General features: G+C 40.8%; 1 protein-coding gene and 1 long non-coding RNA gene across 2 annotated transcripts in view; one reads left to right on the top strand and one right to left on the bottom strand.

The window, feature by feature from the left end:
* The window catches only part of LOC123826988, a 13410-nt gene extending 9512 nt beyond the window's left edge, over positions 1–3898 (top strand). Inside the window, exon 2 of the long non-coding RNA XR_006787158.1 lies at positions 2852–3898. This is a non-coding gene — a long non-coding RNA (uncharacterized LOC123826988). The remainder of the gene's footprint in view (positions 1–2851) is intronic.
* DNAJB11 (DnaJ heat shock protein family (Hsp40) member B11) lies at positions 3539–19461 on the bottom strand. Its single transcript, XM_045851199.1, has 10 exons — positions 19159–19461; positions 17635–17791; positions 13715–13812; positions 11635–11767; positions 8089–8231; positions 7245–7327; positions 6544–6601; positions 5309–5420; positions 4721–4880; positions 3539–3985 (listed from the first exon to the last, which is right to left on the bottom strand). The coding sequence occupies exons 1-10, from the start codon at positions 19224–19226 to the stop codon at positions 3921–3923; spliced, it is 1077 nt and encodes a 358-aa protein (XP_045707155.1). The 5' UTR covers positions 19227–19461; the 3' UTR covers positions 3539–3920.

Genomic DNA, 19461 nt, shown 5'->3' with positions numbered 1-19461 from the left:
ATTTTATACTTTGTTCACTAAATCTTCAAAACCTAGTGCGTATTTTAGACTCAGTACCTCAGTTTGCACTAGCCACATTTTCAGTGCTCAGTAGCCACAGGTGACTACCGTGTTGGACATGCAGCTTTCCAGGGCTCGTACTGACACTCAGGCCTGTGACAGGACCGCCTGCAGTTATGTCTGCCCCAGTCTGGCCGCACTGCAGTTAGAGGCACTATACAGAGGCCTACAGTTATACCACTCACAGGTATTGACTTCTTTCAGTGAAAGGAGAAAGGGTCCGGGCTCTTTGACATGCAAATCACTGTAGAAAGTGTCCTGCTGCCCACTGCCTGTGACCTGTATTCAACCCTTGCTCGTGAGTCCTGGTACAGCTTCAGTGACTGAAAGACTAGAATGTTTTTCAAAGTGAACACATCAAACTGTTTCTTATTCTCTGCTTATCTCCTGGAGTCCTTGTATATGCCTTTTTGTTCAGTGTAGATGTCATTACCAGAGCTAGTGTAACCGAACACAGTCCAGCTCCCACTGCTTCAAAAGCCAACATTCAAGAGGCAGGCGCTCATGTAGAGGAAAGTGGTTTCATTCAGGTGCGGGCCACCTGGAAGAGGAGGGACTATTGTCTCAATGCCCATCTTAGCATCTTAGGCATACTGGCTACTTTATATAGGGGAATCATGGGAAGAGCGGAACTAAGGAGTTTCTGGAGACATGCAGTTTCTCAGCTCTGTTCTTGAGGGGTTTCCGTGTTATCTCCACGTGCACCACCATGCAGTTTCATCGCTCCATCTGCAGTTTCACTGCCGATATCTGGGAACAGGATTTGCAGGCAGTTTCTGCTGGCTCTGCTGAGTCACTGATGATTGCCAGTTTCTTATGGTCAGGGCCACTCCTTGGGTAAGCAGGAACTGCAGCTGCTGATGTCTATACTTATATGGAAACTTTTAATACATGAATCTTCTATGAGTTTGTTAGTACAGCCTATTCTATAATTACCATGTGATTTGTATATTATATTTACTTCAATCCCTCTTACACTAGGGATGGCTTTTTTCAAAGGATACAATAAAATTCTCATTCTATTCCTATTTCTAATAACAACCAATGTAACTTTTGAAATTGTTTTTGAGTTCCTATATCCTGTTTCCTTTTCCCAAAACAGTGATTTCTGAGCACCGACACCCAAATAGGATTTAGGGATCTGGCAACCTAACCAATCAATAGTGAACGCAGCTGAGGACCAGGAAGTCAACATACACAAATGAGTAGCCAAATGTGTTAGAAATGCACGAATGCTCAGGTTAAAACATGTCATCCTTCATTATTCAGTTTGCAGGTGCCACAGAGATGCAGTCTGACCTCCAGCCTGTAACACCCTTCCTGCTTAATTATGTCACTGGGATGACACTTCTTTCAGGACTGAAGACACTGTTACCATATTTTGCCGTGTATAATGCACACCCATGTTCTGTGAGCATTACACACGGATTATCCCCATCATTATACCCATGGTATGTAATCATTATACCCACAGATAATGAACATCCTTACTTTTCCCTCAAAAATTTGGGCAAGAAGTGCTAAATACAGCATCTCTTCTCCCACCATCATTACCTAAAATCCTTTTCCCTGTCTTTATTTTCTGTATGTAAAATTCATGACATCATAGCAGTTCAGAGTACATGCCCTGGAGCAGACTGCTTGGGTTCCATTCCTGTATCACTGCTTGTAATCTGTGAGGTGTAACTCAATTTCCTCAACTGTAAATTGAGGATAACAGCCCCTATTCCACAGAAATGAGCTCACCCATATAAAGCACTTGAACACACACTGGCCCATAGTTAGCACTCACTAGTTTTCTGAGTGAGCAAGAAGCATTTTCCCAGTCCTTCATTCGAAAACTCTATAATACATAGAAGTTTCTGGCCTAAAGGGAACTTACACATTGACTACCACAACGTCCCAAGCCCAGGAGCCCGCACTGTGACATTCCTGGACAGATGGACAGCTGCAGACCTCGTGGTGGGAGCTTGCTGCCTCAGAGACCAAACCTCCATTTTCGGCAGCACTAACTCCTGGGGATGCCGTTGTGCCACGATGCAAAAGCTTGGGCTTTGGAGCCTGGTGTTATGAACTTCCCATCACCTCCATCACCCCACCCTGCTACTATGGTTTTCTTTATTACAAGAAAATCTGTGGAACTTTGATGGAAATCTTTCCACATTACAATGTGCTTCAGAGAAAGCATTTAGGATGAACTGAAGCTCAGTCAATGAAAGAATATTCTTTTATAACTCATTAAATCATGGCAGCCTGGACCATGGATAAACAGGAGTGACACAGCCTCACTAATGCTCTTATTTGCAGCAAGAGTATTATCTATACAGGGTCTTTCCAGCAAGATGAGTAACTCCAGCTTCGTATGTGACTGACTTGCAAAAATCTTGGAAAAGCGGGGATCAGCAAGTACAATCCATGATCAAGAGTTTTCCTGGGCTCAGGTATGTTAGGAAAATGTTTATGATTATTTCTATAAAATGCTCAAATAGGGCAACTCTACTGCGTATTCACTATGTAACAGAGTACATTACACAATGAATATTAAATGTACAAAAAGTCCACTAAACTACATATGTATTTATGTGGTTTCTTCATTTCTAAGGTACGTTTTTCAGGATTAAAAATAAGCCTTTTAATTTTGTTCTTTTCCTTCACAAGTGAACAGGGTTAAATACTCAAGTCCAAAGAGTGATCGAGGTTAAAGGTATACTGCTTTTCACCTTATTCTTAACTATTCTAAATGGACAAAATTCTCATTTTTTCACCCTTTCCACTCATTTTTGTAAAACAGGTGCAAGGCAATGAAAAGGCAACCAGGAGCAGCGGCTGCTGCAGGGTCGAGGTGGGGCGGCTGCTGGACCGACACTGGGGCCTGGAAGGCAGCTCCGCATGCAGCACAGCGGAAGCCGGCCAACGGCACTGAGCACTCACTAGCCGAGGCAGGGAGTCCAGAAGTAGAGGACAAGTCGATTGTGATGGCCGTGTAATGTAGAGGACGAAGGAGGCCACCTGCCACCTGAATTAGGTGCTGCAGGAGAGGCAAGTGTCTTCTGCGATTCTACTTTAAATTCCTTTTCTAGAGCCCTTGGTGATCCCAGTTCCTGACACAAACCAAAGGCTTTTTAATCACCAGGTCAAGTGAGACCAGGTATGTGGAAGAGACTTCTAAACAGAAAAGCCCTTAGCTTTTTCTATTCCCAAATTGAATGAGGAAGTACACTTTCTCAAGGACAAGGAGATCTCTGTAACTTTGACTCATCTACCCCAGCCTTCGTCTACTCAGTTCTTTCAAGCTCCTGTCTAGAGGGCTGGCACGGGGACTGGGTTTTCCCAGTTTTGGGCATCCACCTCGCTTGATGGGAAGACAACCCCACTCACAGGCACCAAGGAGAGAAATGGACAAATGAAGGGAAAGTGACCAAAATGCCGAGGGAAAAGACAACAGTGTAGCTAAACCAACAAGAAACAGGAGTCAAGAAAAATTAACAACAAAATGTATTTAAAAACAGACTTCTCCAGTTGGTATTTTGAATGAAATAGCTACCAATTAACTCCAACCCCTTACATTGTGTCTTTTGCTCCTGGAGTCCTCTTGTAGCTTTAATTCTTGAAACTCGGGTGTCAGCACCAGACATTAAATCCCCTAAGGGAGAGGTATTATTAAACCTTTTGCTGGTCACTCTTTTCTGAACAAAATAGGACAAATTCCTAAGCCCTCTTATTCATTCATGACGATCATTAGACGAAAAAATTAAGCCAAACTTGCATATTGAAAAACAAAACTCAAAAAAAGAAAAATCTTGCAGATAATAAATATCGCTGATTCACTTATTTTAAACAAAGTCCAACTTTATTCGCTCTTAATACCCTTGCAGTCCATTGTACACCTTCTGCACTGATCCCTGTTTCAGTAGCTGTTTGATACCTGAAGAAAGAACAAATGATTCCATTAACACAAATGTGACTTCCCTAGAGTACAAATAGCATGTTTCATGCAGAGGCACACAAGAGGCCTTACGATAAGCACGATACAAATTAAATAATCACCGATGTCCAACTTCATCACATGGGGAAACCGCCACACATGCACACGTACGTCCAAGACAATCTTGTCTTTCCCTGCCTCTCAAGCACACATACCACACACACCCCATACAACCCTATGAGAAAAGGCAATCGAAATGGAATGAAACCTCTTCAGCTGTCTTCCATTCCTTCTTTGTTCTCTTTCCAGTTTTGACCTCTTTCACCGTCTTCCTTTTATTTAGGAACCACCAACTAGGCCCTCCCCTCAACCAGCTACAGCAGACATCACTCCCATGGCTCTAACCCTGAGGTACACCTCATCTCTCCTTGAACAGCTTGGCCTCGCTCATCTGTGGTGATTCCGTTGCACACCCACACATCCATCCACACAACCTATCACTCCCTGGCTTTCAGAGCCTGGCTTACACAGCCTTTTGTGACATAGTGACAGAAGAATTTATAATACTGTCTTTCCAGAAAAGCAAGTTGATTCCTAGTCTTGTGTTCACTAGTGTTAATGGTTGATGTCTGATGTCACTGGCGGGTTTTGTTTTTACTGCCTGTCTTCTTTAACCACCTTGCTCTCATACTCACGTCCATCAAGCACGTCCCTCATACACATTGTATCCCCTACCTTCTCTTGCTTCCTCTGTTAACTGTTCTTTCGGAAAATCCACATCAAAAGTGATTATCAAAGAGCCCTTGATGTTGTTGTTGTCAAAGTTGGGGAGGCCCTCCCCTTTCTTCCATAGCTTTGCTCCTGGTCTGGTGATCTTATCCCGGGAAATATGTACCTGGGAAGCAAAAGGGAATGAACTAGAGCAGGACCGGTACTCCTCAAGTGCACACCAGCGTCTAGTGAACTCGGTGCTCAAAGCTCACATAGCATCTCAGAGGAGGCAGGAGAAAGGGAAACTCATTAGAACACTGGGAGCCAAAGAAAGACAAGGCTTGCAAAAGGAAAAGGAAAGCCAAACACATGAACAAGTACAAGAGTAAGGGTTTGCCAGCGGAGGCTGAAGGACAACACTGACAGAGGCTGTGCCACCAAGTCTGAGTAGCTGAGACGCCCAGAAGTCCAGCAGAAGAGTAAGAAGGAGCAAAGACGGAGAAGGAAGTCCCCACAGCTCTAAGTGATTGAAGTGGCTGAAATAATTTCAAAATCACACACACGACAGCTTTTAAGAGAACAGACAGGAAGCAGGAAAACTGGTTTGTTTACCTTGTGACCATCCAAGTGAGTGATATCCATATCGAAGCCCACCAGAGACTCAACCAGGGAGACTGTCACATTTGTGTATAAATCATCTCCTCTCCTTTCAAATATCGGGTGCCTGAAAAGAGAACAAGGTAAAAATCATTAACTTCCATCCTTCTTCGGGAAGAGTTCAAAACATTTTTAGAACATTTTGAAAAAAGGATGAACATCACTCATTTAAACAACAAGCATTTAGTGAACATCCTTTTGTGTGTAGTATTAACCTATAAAGGTGTGTAAGATTTATTAAACCCCGTTCTTAAGAAGCTTACAATCAGCAGAAGACAAAGCATGTAAATAAACCTACACGTACTTAGATTATGGAAAAGAGAGAAAGACAGCTTCTGACAATGGGGGCTGGGGAGACGGCATCAGGGACAGGTCTGGAGAGGTTTCCAGAGCTGGGCTCCCACGGCCAGGTCAGCATCTAGAGATGCAGATAAGGGGGAGGGTAGGGTGAGAGGGGATTTTAGCAAAGACAGACTTGAGAAGGCACCAGGTTTAGTACATGGTAATAGTACATGTTCCAGTTTCTCTGGGAAGCGATGAGAAAGACAAGGAAGAAAAAACCGGGGAAAAGATCGTGGAGATTAAAGAGTACTATGAGAGAAAAGTCTCAGGTGGCGGGGGCCCATGTCTCCATGTTTAGGTGGGAACCTTCTTTCAAAGAATCCTAAGAAGCAAAGGTATCACTGGTTTCCAAACTGGTAAGGAGAGAAATAATAAACAAGAAAGCCTGAGTCCCAGGCAAAATTCTTATCTAAGCAGCACTTCATGCCAAAGAGAAGCTAACAAAGGGCTCTCTCTGCACAAAAGCGCGTATTATGTCATGGAAGGCCCCTTCTGGAGTCTCCCATTCCTCCTGGCACCATGTTGCCTCAGTTAAAATCTCAGGTCTCCCTGACTCCCCATTCTTGTTTCCTTCTCTTTAACAACTCCTCACGTGTCTTATTAATTCTCTCCTTCTAACCTCTTTGGAATTTGTAGGTCCTGAGTAAACACATAACTAGGCTCAATCCTTGGCCCCAACCCAAAGTTTTCAGTATTGTTGTAGAATTAGAAGTAACCCTTGAGAGTATTAAGGACATTAAACAGAGGAAAGAGTCTGGCAGTGCCTCAGTGGCTACCCGTATTTCTATAATCTGACTCATCTGAAAAGCAGGGGCTGAAGTGAAGGCCCCTAAAATTAGCTTACTTACTTGACAACTTTGATTCGGAACCGTAAGTCTCCTGGTTCTCCATCCACGTGAGGCTCACCTAGTCAGGAAAGATCAGAGCAGGCTGTGAGCCACACATGTCTCACACTGCACATCCGCTTGGCAGCTGAGAGAGTATTTTAAAATCCTCACCTAAGGTGCCCACTATCAAGTCTACCTGTAGCAGTGTCTCTACCTGGTTGTATCAAGTTTCAGATCAGCTGAACCTCAGGCACAGCAATAGATAACTTGACCTATTTCCTAAACAGAGAATGATTCACTGATTTCTTGAAACTAAAATCTTAAAGCTTTTTTTTTCTTTTACAGTTTTCAATGTAAAACCCCAAAGGTAAGGTCTCAGAGTCCCCTATTAATGCCAACTAGAGTTACATGTCTTCTGTCATTGCTGAGTTAAAATTAATTCACTAAGGTCTGAACACCCTAAATTTTGATATAACTTAGGTTACTTGCTAGAAACTTTTAAACAGGATATTCAAAGGATAAACAGTAATGCTACTGCTAAGGGTGCACAACCATGATGGCCAAAACAGGCTTTCTGTGTCCTAAGGCTGACTAGAGTGTTGGAAATAACATGCGCATTTACTGTGTGGCCATTAAGGATACGGGATGAGGTGAGGGTGGGAAGTACAAGTGAACACAGAGCAGAAAGTTATAATAATAAGACATCAACATCGATATTTTACCTTCTCCAATAAAGGGGTACTCCATGCCATCTCTCACCCCGGGCTCTATTTCTACCTCCAGTGTTCGTTCTTCGTTCACTAGTCTGAGATAAAGAGAATGTAATATGAAAGAAAAGAAAATACAAACCAAACACAAATCAAGTTGTATCCATTCTACCAGAGCTTTTTCTTGGAAGACTGTCCCATATCTCTGGTTGACGAAGCCATCCGATACCCATGGACACCTTCTACACGCCAAAGCAGGAGGAAGCTACTACATAACACACTCTCCTTCAGCTGCTGCCTCCAGAACTCCTGCCGTGGAATGACTACTTTGAACCGTGTGATGCATGACAGAGAAAACTGCTCACACTCACATACATTTGCACCAGGAAGGGCAGGGTCATGCTTATCAGGAATCTAGAAGGGGAGTTTATCCCATATGATTTTTTTTCCTGCTCTCACAAAAAGCTGATCAAGTTTTGGTATACACAGTTTAAGGTTCAATTAAATAGTTGTATTTATAAAACAATTAGCAAATAGTACTTCTCTAGTCAGAAATGTTAGCTGGCCATATAATATTGCTCTAATATTCCAAGTATGAAAAATGAAACATCAAATATTTATCAGGTATATTGAGAAATATAGACCACTGCATAATAGCTCAGAAACATAAAGGGAGATATTTAGAAGAAGTACCTTTGGAAAAAATTAAGAGGTACATTTCCTTGTTCTGTCCTCTGGCAGAACATGAGAGAGAAAAGAGTGAGGGGAGGGAGGGAAAAACTCTAGGAATGGTCCATTAGCATTTTATTAGACAAATGAGATGATTAGAGTATCTTTTGGAAGAACAACTGTCACTTACTTGACATTGGGGCACTCATCGCAGACCACCTCCTGGGTCATCTGGAAGCGCCCTGGGCCCAGCTGGGTGGTCCGCATCTCCTGCCGACAGTTGCATTTCCGTTTGCCAGGAGCCTGCCTTGCCACAGGTTTGTTTCTAACTACCTAAGAAGCGCATAAACAATGTCAGCTTCCCTCTCATGTAAAGCAGCTTTTGGCTTCCTCAACTGACCAGGGCTCTGCACATGTGCCAGGGCTGGAACTTCCCCTCCTCTGGTAAGCTGTGCCTCAGCCCTGAGCTGAGAGAAGTACTTACAGAGTTCGAACAGCCCCCAAACAGTAATGAAACAGACAGATGTTTAAATGACTCAGATTCTAAAGTTGGAGAAGAGACAGGGGAATAAGAAAGGACAGGAAAATGTGTAATATATCAGCATTTCTAAGTCACAATTAAGTACTACTGATTTAAAGTAGTCCACCGAGTTACTATGTTTTAGAAATCTGAGCTGTGTCATGCATAACCCCTGAAGAACAACCACAGTCTTTAAGAGCTGGTATGTGGCTGCCGCCAGAACATCACCTCTGATTAACCTAATGAGAACAATTCCTTGTTTCAGGCAACTCAGTCTAGGACTGCTTCCAGTGCTGTCTCAGTTCAGGTACTTTAGCCCCTAAGAAGACATGCAACGATCCTCTCTTTGTAGATGACTGTAATCAAATATTCTGATCCCTCTAAGTGTGTGGAAATTAATATATATGGAGAAATGTATTATTGCTTTTATCTGTTTAATTAGTGAAACATGTAATCACAAAGTACATGCTCACACAGCAGCATGACACAAAGGCTTGGAGACAGGCCCCTGAAAGCCCACCTTCCAACATACAAGAGCCCAGAACAGAATAAACAACCACAACAGTAATCAGAGCAATACTTTATAGCACTTACCATGTGCCAAGCAATGCTCTAATTGCTTTTACATATATGAACTCATTTAATCCCAGCAGCAACCTTATGAGGTAGATACTGTTACTACTTCCATTTTACAGAGGAAGTAATGGAAACACACAAAGTTCAGTAACATGACCAAGGTCACACACATCAGTTATGTGACCTTGGCAGAGCCAGGATTCCATGGCAGAGCCAGGATTCTAAGCCAGGCACTCTAGCTCCAGAGTCCATGTTTTTAACCACTATCTTCTCTCAAAGTATTTTTTTTCTTAAAAAAAAAAATACTATTGGTTCATTTAAATGGCAAGGTAAGTTACATCCTTTACAATAATTAGATTAAAAAGAATTTGTTCAAAACCACACTAACTGCAAAAAGTGAGGTGTACCATGTACTGGCAATGGCTGCAGGCAACAGGTCTGGGAGGGAACACGGGAGTTAACTGGGCTCGCCGCTCTTCTCCCACCTGAACGCCCTCTCCTGTTCTTGAAGGAGAGATGGCCCACATACTGCCTTTTGCTCCCATTCCTCAGACTGAACAACAGCATTACAAGCCAGTTGCATCTTCTGTAATTGTCTAGCCTTCTTGTTTCAGCTGTTCTGACCAAAAGCCACAACTAAGAAGAAGTTGCTTCATGTTGAGATGGCACATATGCTTAGGCTACTGCTATCTCCTCCAAAATCCTGGCAAAACTGTATGAAAATATGAATTCCTAGAAACAATGATGATAACACAAAATGTGTGAGAAAACTCCAGAGAGAGAAGGCTGTTCTGAACTGGCGCATACAGGGCAGCAGGAGCTAGCAGGGGCAGTGAGGATGCTGGGAAAAAACAGCTGAAGTTCTGCCATGGCCTTGTTCCTGAACTGCCTCAGGAAAGGCACCATCTGGCCCCCTCCCCAGAAAACAATAGACCCCAGATAGCAAACAAAAACTCCAAGGAAACAAAACACAGAGAAAACCACTAGGTAAGGGCTTGCCCTCTATGTTCTGTAAGGGAGAGGGGTTGATCCCCACAGAGGCCATTATGAGCTCAAATAGCTAAGGGACCTGAGGACTCTAACTACCTACCACAGCCCCCAAAGGTAATAAGTTGGGCAGCACACGTCTTTTGAGCAAATCTAGGTGAGAAGACAGTCTAAGAAATTAATACTACGGGAATAAGGGAAGACATTAGCAAAATGAAATAGAATAAGAAATAACTCAAGAATCAAGTAGAAATATTACATACAAAAATATGAGTTGACTGAGGATTGAAGTAGTGAGCTGGGAAACCATGAAGCACTCTCCTAGAAGGAAGCTGGGGAGGATAAAAATATTTCTAATATTTAAAAGAAACTTAAGAGCTGATAGACGTGTCAATGGTTTAAATGTCTGAAAATATAGTAGAGATAAATTTTCCAGAATTAACAAAGATGAATAACCACAAATTAAAATATTCCAATGTTTTAGTAGAAAATATAGGTGAATTGCTTTCTGATTTTAGAGCAGAGTTCTTAAACAAGACATAAACGCCAACCATAAAAGGAAACACTGATAAATTTACCACATTAAAATGAATTATTTATATTCATTTAAATAAATCTTCAATATAATGAAAAGACAGGTTATAAACTGATAGGATACATTTGTATTACATGCAGCCAACAAAGGATTAGTACTGAGAATAAACTTTTCTTAGAAATCAATATGAAAAGGTCAGAAGAAAAATGGGCAAAAGACATGAAAGAGCATTTCACAGACAGGAAACAAATATGGCCAATAAACATACAGATGTTTATCCTAATTATTAATCAAAAAGTGCAAATTAAGACCACAATAAGATAACATTGTATACCCATTTATTGGGTGAAAACTGAGAGGTCTAATAATTCAAAGTATTAGAGAAGTGGGCAGATCTATAGAATCTTTTATAAATTGTAGGTGGAAATGCTGGTACCAATCAAATGAGAATACAATGTGGTATTATCTTGTACAAATGAATGCTGGTTCATATTATCCAGCAATTCCACTCATATATAAACCCAAGAGAAATTTTTGCTCATATGTACCTGGGTATATATACAAAAATGTTCATAAAAGCACTGTTTGAAATCGAAAAAAACTGGAAATAACCTATTTGCATATTGATACATTGTGGTCACAGTGAAATTCTATTCAGTAGAATTATAGCTATAAGCAACAACATGGGTGAAAAAGCCAGTCCCAGAAGATAATATACAGTATGACACCATTTTTACAAAGTCTAAAACAATGAAGATAAATGACATAGTAATCATATATTCACATATATAATACAACAAGCAAGAATGGGAAAGGAAAAATAAAGACAAAATTCAGGTTAGTAGCTGCCTTTGAAGGGAGCCAGGGGAACGTACCGGAGAAGGAGCACATGGGTAGATGTGAATGGTGGCATTGTTTTATTTAGTTCTTGGGCCAGGGAGTGAGTCCATGACACAATAACAGTGTTTGATGAACCAAGGACTACAATTAATGCAATTCTACACATCTGGTCACTCTCCCACCCCCTAAAGGACAGAAGATGCCCAGAAACCCTTTGTTTTTAGTAAAAAGAACAAATCCTGGGAGTCAACACGAACAGCTGTATTGTTTGAACTTACTTCCACAAAATTTCCTGCATACACTTCTTCCAAAGTGACTTCTAGATCTACAATAATGTCACTTCCTCTGGGAATATTTCTGTCTTGCTGACGAGGGGTTCCTCCAAACATGAAACCAAAATCTCCAAAGAAGCTGTAGATAAATGTAAACTCATCAGGAAAAGAAGTCAGAGTTCATGTCTTGCAATTATTTAGTTTCCTTCACATTCATAAAATATTGTGTCCTACCAACATATTGTACAAAACTAAAAAAGCTCTTTTAATACATTGGAGTCACATATCATACACAATTTTTAATTTATACAATATCAACTATATTGCCTCCACCACAAACAAATTTACTATTGTCCAGATATATAGTGCTGTGCACATATATAGTATACCAGTGAATTCAGAATTAGGCTTAATCAGTGAAATGATGTTTCAATATTGAGAAATATCAATAGATAATGGACTTACTGAGAAAGGGTACAGTATACATAAACCATGTTATGCTGAACCTAAGGGTCATTTTGAACATTTGCAATGTTCACTTTGTATGCTTTTTAGACTAACTTTTGTGAAAGCTGCAGCTCTGTACAAGCACCTTGAGTACATAATTAAATAAACTAAATAAGCATCAGCCTTAGTAAAATTTTAAGCCTTAAGGAAAAGGAAGTTCTGGTTTCTGCAACATCAAATCTAATTTTTGTAAGTAACAGAAGCATCTCTTAGAGATTAATACAGTGACCTCCAGCTGTGCAGGTGTTCCAATCTTAATGTTAATTGCTGGTGTTATGAAGCCTCAGATGCTAGCACAGTGATGGTGACAACTATATAACTTCCCTGACAACCAATCTTGGTGAATAGATTCCCTGAATCTTAAATAAAAACAGAGAGAGAGGATCTGCTTGGGGCAGAGCGGTGGGGGGAGGACAGGGAGTACAAACAAGGTTTTTTCTGTTTTGGCCTCCCTGCGGATCACTTCTTAGCAGTGAAGGGAAGCAGGACATGCCCTACCAGGCTAAACCCAAATCCACCCTCGGGAAGAAAAGGATTTCCTAATCATATTACTCACACATCTCCACAAGTCCTGAAAATCTACTGTCACCCCTGAACACTGTTGTATGCAACAGTGACTCTTAACTTCTTTTGGAGAAGGGTTCACAAAATCCTTTGAGAATCTGAAGAAAGTCATAAACCCTCTCCCCATAGAAATGCATATTCAAGCATTATTTTGTTTATAACTTTTTTTTAAAAGGTTTTATTTCTCTTTAGAGAGAGGGGAAGGGAAGGAGAAAAACAGGCAGAGAAACAGTAATGGGTGTTTGCCTCTCAAGCACCCTCTGCTGGGGACCTGGCCTGTAACTTAGGCATGTGCCCTGACTGGGAATTGAACTGGTGACCCTTTGGTTTGCAGGCGGCACTCAATCCACTGAGTCACTTCAACCAGGGCTATTTTGTTTATAACTTAACTCAAAACCCTAAATTAAGCTCTCCTAATATAGGGTGTTACTAGAGCATGTGGAAATTTAAGTGCTCAACAACGAGGGGTTCACAGAGTGGGAAGGAAAGGTATTTACTATTTCAGCCACTCAGCACGTCCAGAAAGCCACCTTACAGCAGGAAATAAGAGCCTCAACCCTAATTCCTTTCCTGAACACTGGCTGCCATAACTGTCCTTCTCGCGCTGACAGGATGACAGAGAGGCAGTCCTAGGTATGGAAGTAGGAATCTCTCTCTCTGCTTACAAGAATAACTTTTCTCATTAAATGGTTTGCAAATGCTAAGACAGCGAGGAGACGAGGACAAACTAGTTTCCAACATGTATCTCCCCCGCAACATTGTCAAAGTTCCTCTGACTGATACAGGTGGCTAGACTAACAGCCCTTTCAGTGCCACCTGTCTTTTCTGGAGCTTTATGAAAATGGGACAAGTACATTCCCACAGGGAAAATGATGATTGGCCTTTTAATCAAGGATCAGTTGAGCTGCACTTTTCATCAAAAGCTTCTGAACAAGGGAGCAAGAATAATTGTTTAATAATCACCAAGTGATGCATTGTTAGGCACTACTGCTTTGCAGATGGTTAAATTACATACTGTGAAAAAATGTCTCCATGGGAGCTCTGATGACCATCTTTTAATCCCTCTTCACCGTAAGTATCATATTGTTTCCGCTTCTCACTGTCTGACAGAACCTGGGGACAAAAATATCATGAGTTGGTAATGTTCAGATAAGGTACATTCATATTTATGTTTTTTTTTTAAATTCTGATACTGTGTCTAAGATTTTAGTGAATGCAGTTTTCATTATGTACAATGTTAAGGAACATTGTAAAGTTTTTTCTTTAGCAGACTAAATTCTTTGATGCATTTTCTATTTTATAATTTCCAGATTGCTCAGTTTACGTTTTTCATTTAAATTTATCCAAACTTCCCTAGTCCCATAAAAATCGCATCTGAGATTAAAGATGTGGCTATGACAGTGAGGACAGTAACTGGAAAGAGGTAAGAAGAAATCATCAGGTTTACCTCCATGCAGTTGGACTCCAATGCTCATGACCACTACGCTATAGTCTCTCTCTAAACTACAAACGAGGATATGTCTATGATGCACTGTCATTCGTACCAGGAACAGTAAATTAGGACAGCCTTAAAAGTCCATAGGCCTACACGGCCATACCATGCCCTCCTCCCCCAACACACACCCACTAGGAGGCTGACAAATCAAGAGAATCATATGATAGACCCTCCTTTTTCATTTTGGTGGGTACATAGAAATCTACTTGTGAAAGAATGACGTCTGCCATATACACATTTAAGTTCATGATCTCCTGTTTGAACTGCAGAGAGTAAAAGGGGACACTGCTCTGTGAAGGTTGCTCAAGGTCAATTTCACAGCCTGAAAAGACTTTTTGAAGTTTTAATGGTTTTCGAAAACTACATGTAGTCAAAGGCATATGCTTTCTCATTGGGCCCATTCCACACAAAATACTAAATGTAAAAATATAATAAGCTTCCATGCTCTTCATAATTTTCCTTCCCCCCAAAATAAAAAGCTTCCTGTCTATTTAGAGCAATCTGAAGTATATGAACACATATACCTTTGAAAATTAAATAAACATATAGTCCTTCCTTGATATTTTCAACTCCTCTTTGAACAGCAGACTGAAGGAGAAAGTTACTGCAAACCCACACTGAGTTGGCTCAGAAGAAGAGAGGTGGAAGTAGATGGGGCTTGTTGACTCAGCAAAGAAAGGGAAGATCGAACTGCCATATGGCTCAAGGCCTAAATGATGTGCAAGGGGCCCAGAAAACATTTATTAACATTTAAAATCTATTTAGAAGAGTGAAAAAATTTGGAAGAGTGTAGGTGAAAATGAACATTCTTTTTTCATAAAGGTTTTATTTATTTTCAGAGAGAGGGGAAGGGAAGGAGAAAAACAGAGAGGATATATCGATGTGTGGTTGCCTTTCACATGCCCCCTACTGGGGACCTGGCCCACAACCCAGGCAAGTGCCCTGACTAGGAATAGAACCGGGTTTGCAGGCCTGCACTCAATCCACTGAGCTACACCAGCCAGGGCTTTGAAAATGAGCATTCTTAAAAGCTAAGACAAAAGGGTTAGTCCAGAAGTAACTACAGTATTTGACTAAAGTCACTATGATAGACCAGGAGAAGAGGGAATGTTTTGGTAAATATCCTCAAAAATAAGTAGCTACCTTGGAAAAGCAGAAATGGGCAAGAGTTAATTTTTAAAAACAACAAAAAAAGACATTATCATGCAATTTGGATTTCCAATATTTCCACTTGCAACTCTACTTCTCTGATCTCATCTTTAAAAAAAGAAAAGAACCCTACATTTGGATCTATAAGGAAGACCATTTCAAAACCCCAAAACAAAGACTACTTTTTAGTGAGTTTCTTTTTGGACACAAGAGGCTTCCATAATAACTCTCCCAAAACTACTTTTCAAATTATCTATTATCATTCACTCCCTCCTTACTTTTCTTCTGTCTAAGGAATGCAATTTTATCCTATGGTCTTAGAAACTATTTTATTTCCAAAAGAAATAAAAAAAGATTATTAGTTGATTGCCCAACAACACAATGTTAACTAATTAAAATGCAGTGATCCCAGCTCAGTAGAAAAGACAGATTTGTGTTCACTCTTCAATTTTACAGCTCTAATTTATCTAAGATACAAAAGCAATCAAGTGAATGACACAGAAACAAAAAGAAAACAAACAACAATAAAATTGAATTTGTGACTCAGAAAGGTTCTTAAGAGTTAAATAATTTGTAATCTCATAAATGAACCTGCCTAGATCACAGCTAAAGAACATGGTAGATTCTTTAAAGGTCTTGGAAAATTTATAGCAATAGCATTCTTGGAAAATATTTTTAGGTATTCAATTGCTAGCAAACAATCAGAATATTCATGGGAAATATAGTACATGGGAAATATAAAAATATGGAATCCATATTGTCAACAAGAAACAAAATGTTACATATAATGTAAGAGGGTCCACCAACCCTCTCAAGTTTGTGGGCCTGAGGTTAGAAATTTGGATCCCACAGAATCCCTGACTGTACCAAGAGAAGAAAGGGGGACCCCAGCAGTTCTAGGGTTCACCTGGGATAAGTCTCTGTTTCAGTTTGTTCACTTCGTTAATGCAGGAGGCCATGGGATCCCTTCCTTTGGGTTTTTTCCACTATTAATATTTTTCAGATTTGGATCTAGCCTTCTCACTATATAGAAATTTTACTTAAATTCAGAAGTTTTAGCTCCATGACATTTGGAGTTCAATTATTTTCTGTGCCCTTTTAGAAAATGGAAATAAATGGTAACTAGTGTTGATAATACTGTACTGTATGATTGAAATTTCCTAAGAAAGCAGAATTAAAATGCAGTGATACCCTCACAAAAAAAAAACCCAAACATACATGAGGTGATAGATGTGTTAACTGGATGAGTGGATCCCTTTCACAATGTATACGTATACCAAATCATCATGATGAACACTTTAAAAATATTACAATTTTATTTGTCAATTATATCTCAATACAGCTAAACAAAAATAAAACCACAGATTTTTCTATTTCTAGAGGAAAGGTGAATTACAACACATGCAAAACAGCTACCTCCTAAATTAATAGATATAAAAAATATCAATAGCTTATTTGTAAAATTTTTCCACCCTAGTGTTAGAAGGTTCTGTGTCTAACATGTTTTCAAATAGTACATAACTTATTAAGCATTCAATAAGTATTCCTCAGTGTTGTTAAAATTATAAAAGAAAACGGGAGGAAGACTCTGCCCAGCCCTACTGTATTTCACGTCCTGGTGAAGAGTGAATGAGAAAGTGTTCTGTCTGCTAGAGTACACATTGCAAGTTCAAACAGCTGTATTGTTTGATCTGCACGAATATGAAATTTTTAAATTGAATTAGTTACCTAGATTTCTACTTCTCTTGAAATACTAAATGATCTGGGAACACTGATTGCACTTGTATATGGCCAAAGCTGGATGGGGCCGAACAACAGCTGCTCCCTTGAAATGGGTCCAGAAGGCTTCGGTGTGTCACAGTCCTCATCAATCCCTATTGATTCCCAATATGGGAAGCAGGACATCCACTGTCATGCTTTATCTTATACCTGCCCTGAACTTTATTTGTCTGGTCCACATAGGCATACATTTAGATTTTTGTTTCTGTTTCTGGCTCCAGATCCCAAACTTATTGGCTGCTGATTAATCTACTTAGTAACCTATCAGTCTAACTTCCTTTCAGTAATCTTTTTCAACATTACTCTCTTTAATAAAACAAATGTTAATATGGAAAAGGCAGGAAATGGCATCTATAAACATTAATGTACAATATAGCATCAAATATTACTTTTACTTTTACTTACTGTCTATTTTTAAAAACAAATGTCCTGAAAGAAGACAGTGCTTCCCCATGTTACAAAGTCTTTTCTATAGCTGTTTTATTCGAGCTTTATCCTTTCTCCTGGCTCACCTCATAAGCGGCACCCAGATCCTGGAATTTCTCCTGCGCTTGTGGATCATCAGGGTTCCGGTCAGGGTGAAGCTGCAGGGCTAGTTTCCTGTAGGCCTTTTTAATGTCCTTTATAGAGGCACTGCGAGGCACCCCCAAGATCTTATAGAAATCTCTCCTGGGGAGTGAGAAGGAAAGGATACTTCATGAAAAAGTTATGTAATACATTTTTAAAAGTGAAATTTTTTAAAATTTAATTTTTATTTTTGATTTTAGAGAGAGGGGAAGGGAATAAGAAAGACAGGGAGAGAAACATTGATGTGAGAGAGAGACATCAATTGGTTGCCTTCTGTACAGCCCCCAACCAGACTGAACCTGCAACCCAGGCAGGTGCTCTGACTGGGAATTGAACCCACAACCTTTTGGTTTACAGGACAATGCCCAACCAAGCTACACCAACTGGGGCTACAAAGGTACATTATTAAGAATATTTATACTGATATTTTGTTTAAACACCTTAATATACCTATTGCTTTAAGTGTAAAAAGTACTAACAAAGACAATAAAGCATGACCTAGGAGAAGTTGAATTTTTTTTTAGTTAAGATGTTTTACAAAAAAAAAATGACAAAGTTTAAGCATATATGCAGAGGGGGAAAGCTTTTAAGAAAATAACAAACACTTAAATTTCAAAGATCTGCTAGGTTAAGACTTTCTCTATTTAGAGCAATTAATTGTTAGAAACTAAGACCTTACCATTCCCCACATTCTAAAATATAAGCCTGGCATATCATATCCTGTGGTCACCAGGCTTATAGCATCTTAAAAGCTAGAAGGATCCTCAAGAGTTCAGGTGGTCTTACTCCCTTCATACAGGAGTCACATTATTATCCTCATGTTACAGATGTGAATTTAGGTGGTTCCTTCAAGGTCACATAATTCAAAAGTGTGGTGGGGGTGGGAGGGCTAGGATCCTGGTCTGCTACCTGTTGGTAAAATGCTTTTCTGGCTCATAATACCATTCAGCTTCTCAAAATGTACCATGGAGAGAGACAGGCATGATGACAGCTTAGGCTCAAAATCTCAAGAAGCTATACAAAGGCTTTCCAAAGGGTCTGCCTTTTTTCCCTCAATTTAATTTCCTTCAGTCCCAGCAAGACTTCCCTACCTGTTCCGCTCACTTCCTCACTCAGCCTGGCACTAACCTACCTACTTTAATGTCAACTCCCCAATGGCTCGTTGCAGGCTTAACATTATATAGCCCTTTTCTCCAGCTCACAGCCCCCCTGCCCCCTGCGTTGTGTTTAGCACTGCATCCAGCTCCTACCCCTCCCGACAAATCTAGCTCTATAAGACCTCTGGCTCTCAGTAAGTCCCTGTCACTCGTGTCACCCATTGCTCTCCTCTCCACCCCAACAACCTGGTCCACACTATCCATTCCTCCGTCCTACCGTCTCACCATAGCAACGCCCCCTCCTCCTCCTTCAGGCTCTCCCAGCCAGAACTGACTCAAGAGCCCCATGCCGCGCGGATGCCCGTTCCTCACCCGGCGATCACGGCCCCGATGAGGTACAGCAGCAACAGGCAGAAGGTGCCCAGGTTTTGCGGGGCCATGGTTTCTCTGTGCCAGCCCCTATGCCGGCCCCTGTCCCACACACTCCTCAATGTCTCCGCAGCTGCAGCCGCTGCGTCGGCTCTCCTGCCCACCCGGCCTTAAAAGGCAGCCGTGCGCCGGGGTCTTCTACTGGGTCTGGAGAGACGCAAGCTGGCCCCCGGCTCTGCCAGTCCACTTCCCGGGAGTCCCGAGTCCCGGTGAGAGAAGCCCCCTAGCAGATGAAAGCCAATCGCT

The sequence above is a fragment of the Phyllostomus hastatus genome, unplaced genomic scaffold, assembly GCF_019186645.2.
Source record: "Phyllostomus hastatus isolate PE091 unplaced genomic scaffold, TTU_PhHast_1.1 phas_contig_86, whole genome shotgun sequence".
NCBI classification, from domain to species: domain Eukaryota; kingdom Metazoa; phylum Chordata; class Mammalia; order Chiroptera; family Phyllostomidae; genus Phyllostomus; species Phyllostomus hastatus.
Note: the sequence above shows the minus strand (reverse complement) of the source record. Positions and strands in the feature narration are given on the sequence as shown.

Coding starts and splice junctions, on each gene's coding strand:
- DNAJB11 (XM_045851199.1), bottom strand. CDS start 19,226: ATGGCCCCGCAAAACCTGGGCACCTTCTGCCTGTTGCTGCTGTACCTC. Junction 6,602..7,244: donor GTACCCCTTTATTGGAGAAG/GTAAAATATCGA, acceptor TTTCCTGACTAG/GTGAGCCTCACGTGGATGGA. Junction 3,986..4,720: donor AACAGAGGAAGCAAGAGAAG/GTAGGGGATACA, acceptor TTCTTTCTTCAG/GTATCAAACAGCTACTGAAA.